Raw genomic sequence first — 22,324 nt, 5'->3', positions numbered from 1 at the left:
ACAATAATTCATTTTCGTTTCAAAGTAAACGACTTAAGGATATTATCTCTACAAATTTTAAATATTTCATTATGGTACGTTTTCATGAATTGGTTAGTTATGTATAATAAACAACATGTCGTATGCGTGATATTATGATTAAATGGTAATAAATATGTGTATTTAGGTAGATTTTATCATTTAAAAATTAAAAAGATTTAATACAAATATTTGAGCAACATATTTATGTTTGCCCTTGGGATAAGCAAACTCGTGATTTTTTTTTTAGGTTGAGTTAATATAAATTGCTTGTTGGACTGCGGTGCGGATATGCATTTTGAAAGAGCAATTAACTTTAAATAACTCTTGGCCAGGCTGAACATAATGAATTCATTGCAAGGCTACGGCTGATGATGAAGGGTGGCAGGAGTAGCCGCCTTTCATTCGTGGCCAATTTCTAACCAAACGGCATAAAGTGACATTCCAGAGTAACTAACTATTCTTCCAGCCCTTCCATTCTGCCCCTCTCAGGTAAAAAATAAATTGTACTTATGATGATAGAGAAATTTTCTTTAGTGCTGAGGCTAGTCTTAAAAGCAAGTAGGTGAAAATTACTTCAGCGCTATGGCAATTAATATGCTCTTCTCATTTTGTTGCCTTAGTGGGACCACAGGACCGAACACCAACAGCATGACAGAAATATTTACGCGTGTTTCCCATTAAAGCCACCTTAATTTGCCTTAAACGCACTTTATCGTGCTGGCTGCTGCTTTCAAACAATGGGAATATTTAATGAACTCACATTGTGAGTGTGGCTGAGACGCGAAAGAGGCGGCATTATTGCCGCGTGTTTACTGAAGCAGAGTTCATTAAATTTTTGTGATCGTTTTGAAGGAGTTTTCTTTTTTTTCCAGTTGGCATAATGGCATCCAATTTACAAAGAAAGAGAACTATTAAAATGCCCATTCATAAGTACAAGTGTGCAATACAAAATGTGCACATACATTTGCTAGATTTACTTACTAATTTCCTGAGTCGCTGATAACGATGCTAACACCCATAACGATGCCCACACGTCCGCCCATGTGGACGATGATTTGCTGCTGCAGCAATTTATCAAGCATATAATTCAGAACAAGGATCAGAAGAGAGAATAAGATGGACTGAGAGGAAGGTAGAGTTGGTGGGTGGGCGGGCCGGGTGAGTGGCAATTAAAGCAAACAACGAACTAACAACAACAGCAACAAAAGGAGCATAAATAATCCCGCATAGACACACGCAGCAGGCAGGCGATTCTATGTTGCAAGCAACTTTGTTGTTTTATGTTGTCCGAGTTGCGCTCATCCTCGGACACTTTGCTTTTCCGAGCACCCACACTAACACACACAAACACATCTGAGAGTAGGTGGGTGGTTGTGTGTGTTTTTAGGTATGTATATATGTATGTATGTCTAGGGAAAATGCGAATGTGTCACTGTTATTCAGCTTCAAGAATGAAACGAACCGAAGACCATTGTCAGCATTTTTGACCAAAAGACCAGACCAAACCAGACAACAGCTGCCTAGCGAAAGCGTATACAAAACTGGGCTGGGGGGTGCGTATGAGCAATTTTATAAAATACAAGCAAACATTGCTTCAGAATGCCTTCACCACGAATCCATTTCCCTAACCATACAGCTGTGGAAATTGTGTCGGAAATTCGGGCCAATGCCTTTGTGAACTTCGTTAACAGCCAAAGAAGAATAAAAACTCTGCAAAATTAAGAGTAAAAGACAATGGTGAATGCTGGCCTGAAGTCGATGTATGTATGTCTGTTTGTCTGTCTGTCTCTACTGTCTGTGTAAGGGGTTTTGTTTTTTTAGAGCCGAAGAGTCGCCAGGCAGTTGGCGTAAGCAAAATTTAAAGGTTCAGCTGCTGCTACTGCTGCTTCGTTTTGGCATACACGCTGAGAAATAATGGTGAAATAATTCGAGCATTTTGCAAATTTTGTTTACAGAAAGTAACCAAATGAGATAAAGAAAGAAACGAATGTAATCCCTTTTTGTATAACTTGTATATATGTATGTATGTTAGTAAGGATAAAATGCAAAAGGCGCGCGATGTTTTGTAACCTTTTGTCCCTTCTTTTTCCTTCGGTACAAATGTTTGCATGCCCCAATAACGTTTATTTCGTCCTGATTGTTATAATAATTGTTTCAGCTTCTTGTAATTGTTGTCATATCATCGTTTTTAACATAAGCTTTCTCTCTCAAGCTGCCTCAATGCTATGTGCCTTGACAAATAATTTGTTTCCGGCTTTGCATTTGGCAGCACAAACACACTCACACAGGCACACATAATGTCACATGTTTCACATGTACCACTTGTTCTTCTTGTTGACCAGTCAAACCGCACTTAATTTTTCAACATCATGATGCTGTTTGCAACTTGAAATTCGAAATTTCTGCACAATCAATCTTTAATAATTTCTAGGTTATCTTTTAGTTGAAGTAGAGAATTTCTCAGCAAAAAAACCCAAAAAAAAAAAAGTATGTATCGAAAAGAAAACACAATTCGTATAGCCATAAAACTTTTTACGTAACGCTTCAATGAAGAAAAATTCAACAAATCATTTTTGGTCCGGGTTTGGGCATGGCCTCTCCTCTGTATGTACAAGGAAATCGCCCTTTAAAAGTGCTTAAGTAAACTTTCGGAAAAGTCAAGAGAACAGACGTTCGATGTCCGGTTGCTCGCATCGGCATTTTGCTATAAATACTCTGTGAGCACACGAGCAGTTCAACAAGCGGTCCATGGGTGCCATTTGAAACTGGGGTTCTGGACGAAGTACTCAGGGGGCGTGGACAAACGTCAACAGATGCTTGGCAGCAGCTCATTACGTGTGCGAAAACTTTGATGGCCCAAACTGTTCGACCATTGTATACGATTTTTATGCCAGCAGTTTGACATTTTGAATTGGGCCGTTTGCATCCTGGCTCAAGGATACATTTCCAATCGCCCATCGAGATTGTTTCGATATTGGTTAAGCAGTGAAATTAGCCTTGAAACAACCTGAACAAATTTGAACGATATACTAAATGTGTTTACCTATTTGCCAGGGGTACTTAAATTTTAAAACTTTTCGCTTTAAAAATGAATCTAGTTGAAATAGGCGACCATTCGTCTGTACAATAAATGTGAAAAATACGTTTAAAATGTTTAAAGTTCGTTGACCATACGTTAATCGAATATAAATGTGTGCGTGACTCAATGCTCAGACACCCATTCAGGAGACCAGAACTTGGCACTGCAGCATTCCACTGAGTTGCGGTGGTGGTGGAGGAGGGAAGGAGCAAAACATTTTGCTGATGCGGCTCATCAGACGCAACCTTTCTCTATGAAAATTTTTCTGTGCTTGTTTGTAGCGAGACGTCTGCTTTTAGATCAAAGGGTAAAACTTGTGGGTGATTTGTTTATGTATATATATATACCTGCCTACATCCGTGCCCGTACCCTTGTCTTTGCCAAGCATCGTCGTGTTTGCCAAACCAAATTGGGTTTACAGCTTCGATGGGATAGCCTTTAACGCTTCATTCGTTTTAGTTAAACCAAAAAAAAAAAAAAAAAGAAAGAGAGAGGAAACCAAAGGGTTGATTAATGTAGGAAAGTTCTTGTTACACACCTGAGCAAATGCTTAACTTGCTATAATATTAACAGCTAATTGGATTGAAGTAAATTCTTCTTTTAACTGATCATCAATTTGGCATTCAATGTATAAAGACGTCAAGTAATTTGAAAGGTTTTCCCCAAGACTTCATTAGTTTAAAAATGTTTTTTATAATTCATTAAACAATTAAATATATTTTAATTGAGTAGAAAATTATACATATATAAAATTCATTTTTAGCTACTACTTATTACGGGTTAATAGAAATTCATTTAAATTTTTTAATTTTTATCTAAACTTAAAAAAAGACTCGCATGGTTTAATTTTTTTAACGCTCGAAAAAGTAAATACACACAGTTCAGCAAAGTTGAATTGAGGCGCAGAGGATAGCGGTGGCAATTAATTTGGTCGACACACAGAGATAAGGACGGAAACGCAAACTTTCTATGGGGGCAGCTAAACTAAAAGTCAGTTGTATTCAACAAATACAGAATGGGTAAATTGGCTTAGTCTTTATTGGGCATTCAATTCCCTTTCACTGTTCCAAGTATGAGTAATGAAAGCATCTGTCCTAAAGCCAACTAACGACAAATCGTTTAACTTTTCAAGAAACATAAATAGAAAGAAGGGGCTGCCTGCTGGCTACAAATTAAAATCCATTTGTGGCCTAAATGGGAAAATCCTTACAGTTTAAGCACTCATAGCACTCACTTGAAGGCGGCAAGAAGGCACTTGAATGAGCAAAGGAGTTTTTGGCTGACCGATCTATCTACTGCACCCAATCAGCGGCACACACATATACACACTCACATAAGTTTTGCGAACTTTCGACTGGGTCAAGTGAAGATGGGCGGAACTGTGGGACGGATAGCCAAGCGCACGTCAGACGGTACATATACTTACTTAAATAAGGTCTCTCGAAAAAGAAGTGGAGCTTCTTTCTTCTGGTGAACTTCAGTGAATGGAGGTCGCTGCCTAACGGCCACCCCAGAAGTGCAGACAATGTTTGGCGATGACAGACGAATGGACCGACATAAAGACGAAGACGTAGAGAATGTGTGGCCTGGGGGGAAGGTGCCGAAAAATAAAAATTAGATTGTTGAATGAAACTGCTTGCTCGCCCCGAAACTGTTAACAAACAATAGTTCTCATTTAGCTGCCCACAAGAGTGCCAGGGAGTTTTCTTTAACTTACGAGGCGGAAAATGAACAAAAAACCAGACAAGTCAATGGACAGAAGAAAACTGCCAAATAGAGAGGCTCTAACACTAAGGAAGTGTACGTGAAAGGCTCACCGGACACGCAGCAGACATCTGGCAAAAAGTCAGCAGTAACAGCAACAGCAATTCGAAATAGCAGAAGGCATTCCGGTTTCTGCAATTTAATTTTGTAGTAAATTAAGCAAAGCACAACTTAAATCAGTTGCTGGTGCAAATTTGTGCAAATGTTTTCATCTGTCTCTCTCTCTCTCTCAATTAGAGAGTCCTTGCTGGGACACTGGACACGAACACGAACACGGACACGGACATTTAACTTTCCCCCATTTTACAAGAACAACATTCTTTGGTTGTTCTTAATCATTAAGAAAATGGTTTTCATTACTAATTGGATGATGCTGTTGCTTGCTTGCTCATTGGTTGGTAACCACATGCCAAATCATTTTAAAGGGGCCGATCTCTCTCTGTCTCTGGCCTTTGTGCATTCTCAATGCAATATGGTAAAACCACTTGAGATACAAAACATGAAGCTCGCTTTCAATTCACTCACATCATAGCTATATACATAGATGACGACGATACACTCTCTATCTGTGTGCATTTCATTAACGCCTCGAAGTGGTCGGTGGTATGCTTCTCTGCTCCCCAGTGTCATTGGGCCCAGGCATTTTCCCAACCCAATCGTCACCCTCCTCGGCTGCTGCTGCTTTTACTGTCGACGCAATTACGGGAAAGTGGCTTTTGATTTCCGCCTCGTGAGCTTCGTTTACCACCCAACCACAAACGTCTTGAGTACTTCGAAGTCATTCTTTTTTGCCTATTCTTTCCACAATTTTCTATCTTTCCTGTGCTTCGTTGTAATTTCTTACATTGTGTCTCGTCTATTTCCATTTGCCATCTCATTCCACCCTATTTTTGTGTACAAGAATTGTGTATTCCGTTTATTTCTTGTTGTTTTTCGCCTTTTTCGCGCGTAATTGCTACTTCTATGTATTTCTCGGGCATTTTGTATGGACTGCTGTTGCTTTATTTCCCTTTTGGCATCTCAATGGATAGCTGGCTAGATAGTCAGAGCCACCCTTCATTGATGCAGTCCAGTCGTTCGTTTTAATTGCTTGTCCAACAAATTAATGCGATTATTTTTACGTGGTGAAAATAATCCGGCTGTAAGCGCATTTGACAGTTTCACGCGCATTCGCCCACAACCATGACCACTCACGCTCTCTCTGTTTCAGCCAAGGTTCATTCAAATGGCGTCAGATGCTCGGCAGTATTTCAAAAGGGACTCCTGCACCGTTTTACTTCGATTTGAAATCCACATTTAATTCGCTACGTCAGCCCCGTCACTCGCCATGCTTGGCATACAGCCGGCTATAACATGACATTTTAAAATCCTGATGCTTTGACTTTGATATGGGCAAAAAAGCTTAATTACATTGTTTTGGTTTGCGTTTCCAAATAGATTGAAATGGCTTCCTTGGGTTTTGTGAATTACATTAGTTTAGTGTATGTAACGAAACCATATTTAATATTCCCCTCAGGGAAAGCTCAACTGTAGATACCTCTACTCGTGTTTTTGCCCCCACAGTAAGCAAATATTTAATATACTTCATGTAATTCCCAGCTACACAGGAACCCATTCGTACCCGGTTTCCCGTGAGCCTAGTCAAACAACTTGGCTCTATTTCAGTGCCAGTGGCAGTGGCATGTGAAAAGGCTTAACGGCTACGAAATACTCGTATAAACATCACAACACGTGTCCCCATATTATTCAACTGTTTGCATTTGGTTTCTTAAGAAACTCAACCCCATCTTGAGTCCTCCCGTCTCCTCATCCCTGCCAAGTCGTTGTCGTCCTCATCATGTGTCCTTTGAACTGTGCACATTTGCGTGTTCAGCGGACAGGCGGCAATGGGAACTCTATGTGTGTGTGTATATATAAGAGACTCAGTCACATGCCCGATTATTCGCTATTAATTTGTATAAAAGCAAACAGAGCTTAGATTACTTTGCATACTGCAAGCCAACTCCGTTTGGGACAGGGGATCGGAGATTGGGGGAAGTTTTCTCTCCTTTACTCTATGGGGGAAATAATGATAAAGAAACCCCCCGGTTATGCGAAATCAAACACCCGGGGACATCAGTCCCATGTGCGCATACATAATTGACGTCGAATTCGGATTCGCTTTAATCTTTGCCATGATTTGGATTTGTTTTACTTCTTACATGGGAATCCTTCGTGTGTTATTCTGTGTGTGTTTTTCTTCCTGTTCTGATGTCTGCTCATGCATGTTTTACAAAACAAGACTTTGTCTTCGTCTTCATCTTGGTCTTTGCTCCGTTTCTCTATCTCCAAAGGTGGCGCCACCACAACCGGAGCCTCTATGTATATATATTGTCACCATTGTTTGACTTTAAACACGTTCCCTGTGGAGGGTCCCAGGTTTCAGTTTTCTGCCTATATGTGAATTAATCTTGCTGCCTCTACAAAATCTGGTGCTCAGATTTTAAATGGTATTCCCCACCATAGTCCTGTGACTGAAAATCGGAGCCAACAGCGTTTGTTTGTTTGGAGTCTGGGAAAGAGAACACTCATGATGCGTGCGCACTGCCCGAAGGAATTGTGATGGCATCGAATATATCAAACAAAAAGCAATGCCATAAATTCTTTATTCATTAATAACGTAAACAAACGAGGCAAAGGCTTCACTTAACTTGACGTGAAGAGACCGTTGTACGTATGATTGTGATTGTGTTTTGTGGGGGAGGGGAGGGACACCCTCGCATCAATTCGTTCGCGGTTTCGATCAACGTCATCATCATTTTTCGTTTCGATGATTAATTGAACGAAATTCAATATTCACAATTGAATTGACTTGGGGCGCCGGTCTTGGAAATCGGGATGGCTCAGGATATTGTTCAGGAGTCGCATAATGCTCCCGAATCCGATTGCCTTGGTATGGGCCTTTCTTTCTTTGTCATTGCCAAAGCGGCGCGGCGGCAGCATCATCTTGGCCTGGTAAAGTAAGTAAGTAAGTAAAGTAAAGTAAAAGGCTTTTAAAAAATAAACCTTTGGTTTTTATTTTATATTTTTTCCCAGCCATTTTTGCGAAAATATTACCCCAAACTGTTTACGTGTGTATGTGTGTGTGTGAGTGTATGTGTGGGGAAAGCAATTTCTATTGAAGTCCACAATCCATGCAACAATAAATCCATATTCAGTTGGTCCTTAAATTTTCAGTTTATTTATTTGGCTGTTTTTTTCTCTTTTCTTTTTATTTTTCTTTTTTTTTTGGCAATTTAGCAAAACAATAATAGAATCAATTTATTAAGGATAACATGATAATGTTGTTGTCCCAAATAGATTTGGGGTGAATTTCATTTCAATGAATTAAAGAGAATTAATTGACAAGGGTTTGAAACTTTAAAAAAGAGAAAAAGGTTGTCCAATTGTTTGTCCAATGCACAATAAATTGAAATCGTACAATAAAATTAAAGCAATCGCATGGAAAGTTATTGGTCCAAAACGCGGCGAAAATTGTGAAAAATAACTTGTTGGCAAACAATATGGCCTCCATGGTCATTTTGTATTTTTTCTCCCCTTTTATTATTTTTTTTTTTCTTCTTTTCCATATTGACACAAACGAATCAATCGTTTGTGCAATAGCAAAAGGCACTGCTGTTGCTGTTGTTGCCGCGGCTCGTTACTCCATCGATGTCTATATAAATCTGTTATAATGACACAAAGCTGCAAAAATCGAAAGCGTTGACAGAGCGGCACAAAAACACACAAAATCCGACAAAGGGCCGTCGGCACTCAAACGAGATCCGCGCTCACTCGCACATCCGTTTCCGACTTTTCTACTACTTCTTTTGCCATCCCCCAATCCTTACTACCTCTTTCCCCTTACCTTAACCATTGGACGTTGTAGTCGTAAAATTACAACTGCGCCACTTTTGGCTTTTACGGCGCCATAAATCGAAACAAAAGTGTCGTTTAGCAATTGAAAACGAAAAACGGAGAAACGTATAGCAAAAAAAAAAAAAAAATCAAAAAAAAAAAAAAAAAAAAAAGAGACCAGAAAGAACAAAAATCATCGACCCGAGTCCTGTGACCCTAGAACGAACTTGAATCTCTGCTGCTGTCTGCTCTAGAGATGCCCAGGTCAAACTCAATGCCGTCAGATTGAAAGTGAATCGCAAAATTCTGCATACATTCAGCTCAGCTTTGCGAACTTTATGTTTGCTACAATTATGGGCATTTTTTTTTTTTATATCAACCCACTAACAATTTGACTTTTGCCCATCCCGTCTGCATCGTTCTCAGCTCTTTTCGGCTGGTCGAATTGTGGCCTAATTAAATTAAACCAGAGACCATACCACATTCAGCAACGAATCAACCGAATTGGTTTACATCCCGACTCTGTGGCAAGCCCAGAGAGCTGAGCTCCGCCTCTCTCTCTCTTTATCTGGATGTATTTAATTACATTTGATACGTGAAAATTTAATCCTCTCGACCCCACCCAAACAGTAAAACAAAAAACTTAAAATATACAGACCTCAAGGCCAGAGGGATATCACTAGTTAAGAGCTTAAGCTTCTCTCCTCTTTAGGCCAACCCAAAATATTTGTTAACCACAAATCTTTGCACGAAATTTAACCTGATGAGAAGCCATAAATTAATCACGGTCAAATGCCAAATTTCAACTATTAGCATATTAATTTCAAAGCCACAGGGTAAAAGGATGACAAACCTTGATAATGGGGGTGGGTTTTAATTGCAAATTGTCTGCGGTTTTAGTCACGGGAGACAATATGTATGCCATTTGTTGGTTAAGCATATTCATGCGTGAATTGAGTGGAAAAGCAAAGCACTAAAACTTGAATTCAAGTCAACCATTTTTGGGTGTTTTAACCCAGAAAGGGATATGCTTGCTTGCGGTAGTTTCACGTAGTCGAATATGCCGTACGGGACTCACCGCAGGCTATTTGCAAATCAGTCGAAATCGGTTTACACACATTTACATATTTACATTTATGTTTATGTATTTGTGTATATGGAAGGCATGATGACGGTCTCGTCCACATTGTTGAGCCTTTTCGTTTAATCACTGCGCTATTATTAATCATTCAATTGTAATCCCTAGGCAATTATGTTAATGCGCAGCTCATTTTTAATTAACCCAAACGCACATACACACTCTTCCCCGCACACCCACACCCCCACTCACACACAAACACACATACCAAAACCACACCAGGCATTCTGGTCCGATGTGTTAATGGCCATGAGACATATTCGAGTTACCGAGGCTACTGTAATAAGTGGTAAAGTTTCAGTTTGTCAAAGAGTTATGTATATGGGAAATTGTTATTTAACTCTGATTGATTTTCAATTAGCCTACAATATCAATACATCCTTTTTTGCCAAAATAATAATTTGTCAAAAATCGCATAAATGTGGCTTATTTACTTACAAATTAAGGCAAATTAACATAATAGCCCCGATTATAAATGATTACAAAAGACAAAGACAAGAAAACAAAAAAAAAAAAAAAAGAGAGCGGAATCCTTAACCCATCCATCTACGTGGGCCTAGATGCTGGTGCTTAAGTAAAGGCACAGAATAAATGGGGCTTTCTCTTTTTAACGCGTTATACTTTTCTCTTTAGGAGCTTACTCCTGAAGTGAAAGGACCTCTGTGAGTGTATGTGTGTGTGTCTGTTTGTGTCGTTGGTCCTGTTTGAGGTCTCCTTAATATTCAAATGACAAAATGTTAATTTTCCTCGTATCTGTGTGAACTTTTTAAGCGAATTTCACATAAAAGCAAAAAACTTTTCCCATAAACGATACAGACCAAAGCACGCTTCAAGATTTACATGCACGCACCCACAGATACACCCACACACACAAACACATTCAGTCAGTCTAAATTACATCTACATTAATGCGTATGTACACACACACACATACGACGTATACATTCATAGGGGTATTCTCGTATTTGCGGAAACATAATTGTCTGCGTGACATGGCCTCCAGTTCGTATCTGTATCTGTAACTGAGAGTGAAAGTCATGCATGGCCCATGTGTGTCTGTGTCCGTGTCCGAGAATAAATTCTCAAATGCAAATGAATTCCCTTGTCAAATTAATTCCAACTTCCCCGCCAGAGTGTACTGGGGCTTTATAATTATGCACTTTCCTCGCAGTCCTTCTGCAACGTCATTAAAAAAAATATTCATAATTAATTGTTTATTTTGCAAAACGGATGTGGGTTCATATAGGGGGAAAGGAGGAGCAAAACTGAGAAAAGTACCAGATGGATAAAGTTAGCCCTTCATGCAATATATCACAACTTGTTGGCTCACTTTTCATTCGTCTGTTGGGTTGGCATTGAGAGACAAAGAACTAAAGTGGGAGCTTGTTATACTGAGAACTCAACAATTACATATTATTTGTTTTAAATTATCTTTAATAATCTATTAATCAATATACATATTATATTACAAAAAAAATTATTGCAAGTAAGATCCTTGCTTCCGACAATATTGACTAGAATCTCTGAAAGGTAGTTCAAGGCATCGCTTAAATAGTTTTCCAGTAATTTTCACTTCTGAATTGAAAAAACGAATTAGTAATTTCAGAAGTAGCTTAGCACAATCCGAAATGGGTTGGTTTTTTTTCGACATTGTTAAAAAGGTAAATTATTTTGTAGTTTGCACTTTTTCGATAATATTCGTTTGAATTTTTCCATTGGGTTTGTAATCTAGTCAATGCCACTTGCATTTTTATTATTTCTTGTGTTATTCTTTATTTATCTTTTCTTTTATCATTTCCGTTTCCCATAAGTTTTGGCAGTTCAATGAATAAAGTGTTCTAGAATCTCACAAGCCAATTTATAACTGACAGCAAGCAAGTTCTTCCTATGCATTTCTCCATTTCGCCCAGAGTTATGCATTGGTTTATTTGAGATGCACTCATAAACAAATTGCAATAAATTTCAACGTGTGCAGTTGACAAACAGAAAACTTTATCGGATGTTCAAAACATATCAAATGCTTGGCCAAAACTGCAGTAAAGGGTAATAAACAAATGTAAATCAAAGTTCACCCAAGTTATGGCCCCACAAAATATGCCCCTCGCAAACTGAAATAAAAGTATGGAAACTTGTGCACCGGGCACAAAACCTGAGATGCATATATGTAAATATGTAAAATACCTACACTATATAGATATATAGTATATGTGTGTTAGATATATATGGAAAATATGCAGATATCTAAATTGTAAGCTTGGGTGACGAGGGTCGCTGGTTATTCAACTTATAAGGACAATCGATTTTCGATTACCAACAACCGGAAAATCATGCAGAACCCTCAGCACTCACTTCAACTCGCCGCAGAACAGAAGCAATTGAAAATTTCAATGTGGACATGCAGCAGTCCCTAGCTAGGGAAATCTAGAGAGACCCTAGAGAGAGAGGAGGCTGAGCTGTCGAGCATTTCTTGCATGTTGTGTTGAGATAAAAGTGGCAAACTGCCGGTAAATGCAACACTTGCAACACGCATCGAGTTGCAAATGCATTCATTGATAAAAGTGGGTTGGAAACGTTTTCTTGCCCAAAAGCATTTTTGGGGAGCAAATAAATATTCTCTTGGTATTGTTATAAATTCTAAATGCATTTGCAAAAGGATTTCAAAAAAGACTCCTTATATATAAACACACACACACAGAGACGACACACACCTATGTGTTTCAAATTTACACTGCAAAAAACTCTATAAAAAAGCAATAATTTTTTTAATTTATATTTAAACAGAAATCCCACAAACAAAACATAATCAAGAGACCATTAATATGTTAATAACCAACAAATTTGTATAAATTTTAGATTATGAAAAGCTTTTTGGGGTATACCTTTTAGTGTACATTTGGCAAATATGTGTCCCAAACACACAAAAGTATACATATGTATGCATAGTGTTTATTGGCCAGGTCGACAATTGGTTAAAGTTCAGCATGGTTAGCATTTGTTGTTGAGGATTATTGAAAAATAGAAAACAAGCTAAATTAAATTTCATCTCCCCCATGGAACGTGATGGCAATGCCAAATACTCGATATCCAGCCAAAGCAAACAAAAGCATATATGGCAAAAACGTCTCAGATAAGAAAAGGGTGCAGTGGGGGACACCAGATGCTCACGTGACAATGTGCGGAAATGTCCTTAGATCGAGATACAAGAGAATATAGGTAGTTGCTGCTATTTATAATCACAAATGTGCCCTGAAAAACTCTATGTAAATTAAATGGTGAAATCAATGCCAGGCCGAAGAGACGAAGGAGTAATGACTGTGAATGATGTAATGGATGTCTACTCGACTTTGATTTCAGTGTCAATTGTCCGTTGAATTTTAATTGTTCTGAGCAAGGACGATTTTGAAATTTTAATGATACACAGGCTGAAAAGTATACGCACTGTCGTCCTGATCCCGGCACTTGCATTATTCGCGATGTGCGTGCGTCACTCATTTAGCAGATTTTCCAAGGGCTTCTCTGTGTTCTGTGTTCTCTGTTTGGGTTAAATGCAAATTTGTAGGCCCAAGTCCACTTCAAGTTTTAGGCTTTTGCATTGGTATGCATATGGAATCAGGACGATTGAGAACTTTGCTTTACCCAGTGAGCATTTCGGTGAGACCTTCTCTAAACCAAATCAGAAAACTTGTTTTCAACATTAGCATTTCATTTGCAGGTAAAAGCTCACAAAGTTGAGATTTTGTTAAATGAATAATAGAAAAACTAGAATCAATACTGGAGTACTTTCAGTTTTCATAGTTGATTTTAAAAGGTGAAGTGCTACTTTTGGGAAAGATATGATTCATCATTGGTACTGCTCATCAAAATGAAGGGTGCGTATTCCTTCTTACTTCTATTTGACGTGTGTACTATGGCAAAAGCTTGCTGGGTGCCTAACACACCCATACACATACATATGTAGATGCCAAAGATATCGATAGAATCCCACAGTAGTAGGCCAGATCAAAGTGAACCAAATGCTGTAAATGCAATGGATGCAAATGTTAATTGGCCGTGGGCTGTTTACAATGTAGGCAGTTGCTGTTTGTTTGTTAAGCAAATATTTGGATGCTCTTGTAGTGGGGCACAAACGAATAAGGCAAATGGGGAATTCGTAATGAAAATGTTGTTGGCAGTTAAATTTTCTTTGACTTTAAAGGCCGAAGGTGTCTAATCTTAAAAATTTTGTTAACAATCTTGATTCGTTATGCAACTTTCTTAACAATTTAACAGCAACTATTAATGTATTCAAGCAGTCCATAAAGTTTTCATTCATTCGTGTCTAATTGCATGTGAAGGCTCTCAAAATGTGCGTGCAGGAACAAACCGATAAGGTATTTCTGTATATATGTATATGTACAAGGATATATGTATGTATCTATGTATGTACAATTAATCACTCAGAATGTTATAATTTGCATATTGCACCCAAAAGGCGGTAGTTGTCTCAAATGGCAAAACAATTTCAGTTGCAGACACATGTATTGTGCATAACAAACAGAACAAATGTCTGCAGAGAAATATGTTGGCCTAAAGAAGCATATGACCGTGACATGACATGGCACGATTCAATAGTTTTCGATTCGATTATGAAGTCAGAGAAATAGGCTATATATTCAGGACGATTCCATGCCATTCCACAATTGGCATGGGAATGTTTGGCGCCAATGAGAAATTAATAGATAGACAAGCATCATGCGTATCGTTTTGTTTCGTCTGATGTCAAAACCATTGCTGAACGGACATATTTTGTCGAAAAAGGAATGGTGGAATAATGGGGGGGAGGGGGAATGAAATGTACGTATATATGTATGCCGCATAAATTTCAAAGATGAAACTCACAAATAATGTTGCATCAAGAACCATAACTAAATAAACTAATTTGTTATAGAAATCAAGTTGCCATTTGCCTTTTGGACCATTCCATTTGCCTATATCCAATATTAAATCAGATATGTATGTATATATGTATGGGTCATAATAACTGGTCTCCAGGAGGAGGATGAGGAGGAGGAGGGGGAAAACGTTTGTGTGTGCTTCAACTTCATTCCCTATCCACACACATACATACACACAAACTCACCCACAACTCACACTTAAAGACAATATAATAATTGGCAGGGCCAGAAAATGCCTTTGTGATGCCCATAAAAATGAAGAAGAATGTGATGAACGCATCGGCAGCAGAAGGCAGGGAAGCAGGAGGGCAGGACGATTTCTAGGAACAGACGAAGGAAGAGTCTCATCATTATGGGAGAAAATTGTTTTTGAAAAAGTAAATCGAAGACAAAATGACCAACAGCCGCCGGCCTGACATTGCCGCAATGGCCCAAATGAGACAGACAAGGATATTGGGAGATGTTGCTGGATGGTGGCTTTGGCCATATCTAACCATTTTTTTCCCCCGACTCCATATTAAGAGGAAGGAGCCTTTGCTTGAAGCTAACACACACATACACATAAAAAGATATATACATATATATGGTTGAGATGGGTTAGCGCATTTATTTTTGGTCTTTGGGATGAAAGTTCATTCAGCTGTAAAAAATGCCTTTAAATTGTTTGTTGCCACTCGGAAAAAGGGCCATGAGAAAAATAAAAGAATTTTAGCTTTGAATTTCATTCAAGTATAAATTTTATAAACAATTCGATTAATTTTTTCTTCTCTTCTCTCATTTTATTTTTGCATAATGCATTTAAACTATAAATAAATTGTATTATACAAATTTACATAATATTCATTTGAGTAATGGGAATCTTTAGTCTTTTCTAAACAATATTTAAAATATGTCAGTTGTCAATCTGCATGGGAGGAATAATATTAAATTCAAATGGTATACAAGTTATTACTCCATGTTCATGTTAATTTAGGTAAATTTATATATAAATGCTGATAAACCTAAATTTAGTTTGTTGGTCCAGTTTATGAACCAGTTTCTCGTTAGCTCTTTGAGATTTGGGGTGTTTAAACACTTTGAGATTTCCTTATGTAACTAACTAAACACGATGGTGGACACTGATTGAGGAAGGCGGAGGGGACCTTAATTAAAACTATCCCAAGGAGGACTAATAACTGCAAACAGTTTTTAAGCGGCAACTGCTTGTTTTACGCGCTCTTATTTTACATTTTGTGTGGCTTCGCCCCAGAGTTCAGAGAGTTGTAACGAAAAGAAACTGCGGTGGTCTACTCTGCGGTTGCACCAGCAGTTGACGTTGACCTGAGGCTTGGTTTGTTTTTCTTTTCTATTTCCTTTGTCCTTGCGAGGTTTCAAAAAGGAAAGGACGAGGGGTTTGGGGGGAAGAGGGTCACAGCCGCCACTGCCGTCTGTTGCGTTTGTTTGAATTCTCCTTGCCTTGCCTATTGGTGCCCCCAACTAGTAAGAGTGTGTGTGTGTGTGTGTGTTTGGTGTTGCCCTTGCTAACATCGCTGCTGGTGTTTGTTTTCCATTACAACATGTTGCTATTGCCGTTGCCATTGCTGTTGCTGTTTCTATTCCTGTTGCTGCTGAGCTATGGCAATGCAGCGGAACCAACCGGAGCAACAGCCTGTGCAAAAATATTGACACTAGAGCGAATGTTTTTGTGTTCTCGCCACACCAACTGTGTGTGTGTGTGTGTGTGTATGACTGGTAACCAAAGTGGGCGTAAAAGTAAATTAATGAAACTTAAAAGTACCAACAAACCGAGAATTTGGTTGTTTGTATTGCTGGCATTGTCACTCGGTCCCTCGTTGGTCACGGGTCACTAAATATTTGCTTTGGTCGCTTTGATATGCAAATGTTTTAAAAATGTCTCGGTTTCCAAATCTTTGAGAGACATTGATAATTATTCATTTAATTTTTTTCAGAGTCAATAGATAGTTTCAAATTCAATATTTTCTATTTTATGCATATATATATTTGAGTCCAACAAAAAGTAAGCAATGTAAAAAGTTTCAAGACACCACCTTATTCATTTGTGTCACATATTTGTGGAAATTTTATGTAGGCTCATAAATATATTTAAATTTACAAAAGTAGTAAAGTTATCGGAATCTAAATTAAATTTTTTTATTTACAAAATTGTTAGATGTACTAATTTTTAAGTAGTAAAAAATATTTCTAACGAAACTTTTCTAAAAGCCAACAACCTGTCAGCGAATATGGATGTAGAATCGTCCAATACCAGCAGAAAGTGCAGCCTCACTGAATTGACGATGCGCTTTAAGCAATCGTTCAAGAAAATAGTTCACGACGAGGTGACCAAAATTATGGAATCTCGGGAGTACACGCGTGGAATAGCTAAAGAAATGAAATTATTGGCAGATGATGCTCATCATCATCAGTCGACTTTAAAAATAGACAGCGAATGGAATCATCGACCTATTCAAAATCTAGAGAACCATTTGAGCTCAATCGTTGCAAAGTTAAACAAAGTTTCGGATCAGATGGACAAAACAATCCAACAGGATCATTGCATTGAAGAATCCTATATACTGGAGATAGTGCAGTCTACCATAAAGAAAATGGCAACAGGTAAAACTATTGTATTGAAGGACCCGCCAAAGCTTAGTACGAGCAACTCTCCAAGATGCGCAGATGATGCGTTTGGGACCTCTGAATCGGAGTCCTTTTTGTTACTTTCAGAGAAAAAGAAACAAAATTATAATAGGCTGTTAAAGAAATTTATACAAGAAACCAGAGTTCAAGAAATGGAGGATATGTTTTTGTCAGCAAGTGATTTGGATTTGAATTTTGTGAAAAAATCATTTAGCTTTCCATAATTGCTAGACTTCTAGTGGATAGATTTCTCAGACGAATGGCTTATAGAATTTTGTGATTAGGGACTCTTTGAAGGGTATTATCTATTTAATCTTCATTGAAAAAGTGGCAAAAATGAGTCCTGAGTTCTTTTTGAAAAAGGTAGGTACATACAAATATGAATGTAAGTATGCACATATGTACTAATTTTGACAATTCTATTAAATAACATTACGAAAAGGCGGCGTGTGAGCGTGTTGTCAAAGCAGCTTCAAAACAACTATTTGTAAAGTACAGTCACATTTTACATACGTGAAGTACATATTGTTAAGAACATTTGAAAATTTGTATATTTTCTAAAAATTCTATTGAAATTTAAATATAATGCCGCTAAAACGGGTAGCGTTCAATAAGAAGACTACTTCTGCTCTTACAAAGAAGACACCTCGACTCAACGGAATTGGCAGCCATTACAATTCTGAAGAAAGCGTTAAACTCGGTTATCCATCAACCGAATCAATCAGTAATCTTGTACATCAACAAGTGGCTTTAGTGATGAGGACCAAGAATTTCCAACGTGACGTTGCTCTCGAAATGAAACGCTTAGATGAACCCCAAGAAGCGATGCGGGCTGTCGATGCTGAGTATGTTCGTATGGAGGACTTAAAACGGGCCGTAAATGAGATAATATCACGGGATTCCATTCAGAAAGTCTTGGACAACAATGCCAAGTTATTTGCAGAAGCCCTTCTGAACTTGAAAACACGTTTGGTCGCGGTCGAAGCCAAGCTGGAGACACTTCAAAGTCGCATGTCGGATGTGGAGCAATTGGTACACAAGCGACACAGCTCTCATATTAAGCAGGTCGTGCAGACTATGATGAAAGAACTTGGTCAAGATTCAATTTCTGCTGAATTTTTGCCTTCTCCTCCTCCTCCTCCGAAGAGGCAATCGTCTGGACAGTCCAAATCTCCAGCCAATGTGTTGTTTAAAAGTCCATATGCAGAAGATTTTCGTCGTTTGGATTTCAGCGAAGAGTTACCAATTCAAGTTGAAAAAAATAATCCCATCAAAAAACTGAAACATTTCAAAATACCGGAGAGAAAGATACCTCAAACTTTTCGTAAGATCTCAAGAAATGCTGCACGTTTCCCGGCTAGCGAATCCAACTTGGGTGCAGCTGCTCCCCCGTATATTGTGGGCCCGAATGTCTCTTCTGCCTCTATGTCTGCTTCTCTAGTGACACACAGAATGAAGAAACAACGAAACCAAAGTACAGCCGAACAGAAGCTCAACGAGACAAATTATTCTTTCAACAAAAGATCCCCGTTCTCGAATGATGTCAGTGAAACTTTTCCCATATCCATACGACAGACAAATGCAACTGCCCCTATAAAGAATTCACGGACCATGGAATATCAACCACATAAAATACTCCAGATCAAAGCTTATAAAAGTAAGCGCACCTGAAGCAACCCTATTCAAGTGATTGTCAATCTACAAAATTTTCATTTAATTTGATGTAAAGATTTTTAGTTTATGTAGTTTAAAAATTTGTTTTGGTTCACAGAAGAAAAAGAGAAAAATAAAATGTATACAAACTACTTATTTATTTGCTCAGAGACTGAACATCTCGTTTGTTCTGTATTCTATTTTTCCAATTTCCAAATATTCATTAAAGAGGAACTTTCATTATGAATTTGCATTCTTTCTTTACCTAGTTCACACATAACTTTTTATAGTTTTTTCAAATGGAATTATATATATTATATTATACGGAAATTATAGACATTGTCTAGAAGGCAACAATTTTTTTTATTCAAAATTATAAATGAAAGCCACCAACTGAATATGGCAAGCTTTGTTTTGGAACATGATTTCTTGCGAGAGGTTTTTTATTACATCAATATGAATACGAATTTAGTCGATTTGCGTCAATTGTTTCGGTTTTCGGAAACTCCGTATTTGACATTTATTGACGTTTATTTAACATGTCAATTCCATTTTAAATGTTGTCAAACCTTTTTATTTTCAAAGTTTTTGTTGCCTGATAAGAATAAATCTTTTAAAATAGTTCAGTAGTTTTTGTAATTGTAAATGTGGTGTAAATTATCCTTTTTTTTTAGCAAACGCACTCAAATATACAACAACTGTCCAACAAAAAATGACCAGCAAAGCACCAACGGTTAAGCTAAACAGTGGTCACGAAATTCCCATCATCGGTCTGGGTACTTGGGGTAGCCTCGGGGTCAAGTCACGGAGGCTGTCAAAATTGCCATTGATGCTGGTTATAGGCACATCGATTGTGCTCATGTTTATCAGAACGAGCATGAGGTCGGCGAAGGTATTGAAGCCAAGATCAAGGAGGGAGTTGTCAAGCGCGAGGATCTGTTTATTACCAGCAAGTTGTGGAACACTTTCCATCGTCCCGACTTGGTTCGAAGCGCTTTGGAGACCACTTTGCAATCGCTGAAGCTTAAATATCTAGATTTGTATTTGATTCATTGGCCTATGGGCTACAAGGAGGGATCTGAGCTCTTCCCCGCCGAAAAGGATGGCAAGACTCTGTTCTCGTCTGTCGATTATGTGGATACATGGAAGGAAATGGAAAAACTGGTCGAGGCTGACCTAGTCAAATCTATTGGTGTCTCCAATTTTAATAAGAAACAAGTGGAACGTGTATTGGCCGTGTCCAAAATTACACCTGCCATTAACCAAGTTGAATGCCATCCATACCTAACACAAAAGAAACTTATCGAATTCTGCAAATCGCAAAATATTACAATTACTGCATACAGCCCTCTGGGTTCACCCAATCGTCAATGGGCCAAGAAGGGTGATCCTGTCATCCTGGAGGAGGCTAAGATTAAAGAAATTGCTGAGAATAAGAATAAGACCGCCGCACAGATTCTTATTCGGTATCAGATCCAGCGTAACAACATTGTCATCCCGAAATCGGTGACTAAAGATCGCATTGAATCGAATTTTCAGGTCTTTGACTTCGAATTGACACCCGAAGAGATTCAAATCATTGAGAGCTTTGAATGCAATGGACGTCTGGTGCCTCTGCTCAATGTGTATGGCCATCCCCATCATCCATTCGAGAATGATGAATTCTAGAATTCAAGCAACAAGAAGGCCACACAATTCAATTTAATCCTTACATAAGCTTTTACAGTGTATGCTAAGCAATATGAATTAATCATAGCAAATCTGATTCAGGTCTGTAAAACTCTTGTGGAGCAAACGGGCTAAAATTAGTCGAAAATGTTTGAAAATTAAAAATTGTATCGTTATAGATTGCAAACGTATTTTTGTTCGGCTGTAAGAACTTAAAACTTCGCATGGTCATTGCTTTAAATAATTGTATTTTAAATACATGTTTTTCAGAGAGAGCTCATATTATGTTATAGACGATAAGTATCTACATTTCATGTCGGTTTTTTTTTGTTTTTGTATGTATTTTTGTAGGTATGTATATATGTATATATACATACATATGTAAGTACATATGTAAATGTAATCAAAGTTTGTCTGTAAAAAATTACTAATTGTGGTCGTTTATCCTGTGCTCTCGAGCATTGTTGGCCCAAGCACTCGACATCCTGCCCCTTTTTGATATGCTTTCCTTCTTATCCTCGATTCATTCGTACGCCTTGCCTTTTTGATAAAATTACTTATTCAAACTTTTGTGTTTTTATTGTAAATTTGCCATTTCCGAACGCTATGGCGGCTTACGTATATATATATATGTACATACATACATAGGTCTGTTTATATTTGGTTCTGTTCGGGGCAAATGTGGGGGAGGTTTGAAAGTGGAACATTTGCATACCGAATGTAAATTATATTGTCCGTTTCATGCTCTGACACTTAAGAGACAAAATGAAATAAAAGATGACTACAGCAGCGACAACAAAAGGAATGGAAAAAGACAAAACGCCAACAAGACATGATGATGGCGGCAGTAGAGAGAAGATGTTGCGTACGAGGACCAAACAGCACACTTTGACAACAAATATGAACCACACCTCACCACACCTCCTTTCCCTTTCGTTTCAGCCAAAGTGTGGCCAAACACCTTGTGGGACATCAGGCTGAAACGGAAGTGCGTCATCAAGTTGGGGTAGGGCCGTTTTTGATGGTAGTGTTAGCCATAGTGGAACGCTTATGCTCCACCCACTGACTGTCTGACTGAGTGACTGGCTGACTGACTGAATGCGCTTTAATATTTGAAGAGCTTTAATGAAATCGTTTTTGCTTTGCGGCAGGTTGCGTTTGCCTTTTCAATTTGTTACTTGCGGCTGAAGGCAAACTGCCGCCCGTCCTCGTTTCTTGTTACATTTCCTTCATCTCTTTGACCCCTTCACAGCAACCAACACCCTTCAGCCGTCACCTGGATTGCCATCTGGAAACTACATTAAGGCGGCATTTGGAACAGAATGGCAAATATTTGAGTGCGTGTGCATAAAAATTGCCGCATTCGGCTAACGGTAAAATGGCTAAAATGTATGCATATTCCGTTCTTTCTTCGAAAAATTAGCAACAAGGGGGCAATGGGTTTCGAAACAACTTTTCTGGGGAACAATTCCAAAGCTGCGACAAGTTAAAAAAAAAAAAAACAAATGTGGAGTAAAATATGTATTCATCGTTTATTATAAAGTAAAAATA

General features: G+C 38.2%; 1 protein-coding gene and 1 long non-coding RNA gene across 2 annotated transcripts; both read left to right on the top strand.

The window, feature by feature from the left end:
* The first annotated feature begins 16,943 nt into the window (after positions 1-16,943).
* LOC137584998 (uncharacterized) lies at positions 16,944-19,257 on the top strand. Its single transcript, XR_011033516.1, has 2 exons — positions 16,944-17,815; positions 17,895-19,257. It is a non-coding gene; the product is annotated as an uncharacterized lncRNA (long non-coding RNA).
* Positions 19,258-19,682: 425 nt separating this feature from the next.
* Positions 19,683-20,960, top strand: LOC137584827 (aldo-keto reductase family 1 member B1-like). Its single transcript, XM_068300395.1, is given in 2 exon segments — positions 19,683-19,890; positions 19,893-20,960. Coding segments are annotated over 2 exon segments (954 nt in total). The 5' UTR covers positions 19,683-19,817; the 3' UTR covers positions 20,774-20,960.
* The last annotated feature ends 1,364 nt before the right edge of the window (positions 20,961-22,324 follow it).

The sequence above is a fragment of the Drosophila tropicalis genome, unplaced genomic scaffold, assembly GCF_018151085.1.
Source record: "Drosophila tropicalis isolate 14030-0801.00 unplaced genomic scaffold, ASM1815108v1 contig_878, whole genome shotgun sequence".
In the NCBI taxonomy this organism is placed as follows: domain Eukaryota; kingdom Metazoa; phylum Arthropoda; class Insecta; order Diptera; family Drosophilidae; genus Drosophila; species Drosophila tropicalis.
Note: the sequence above shows the minus strand (reverse complement) of the source record. Positions and strands in the feature narration are given on the sequence as shown.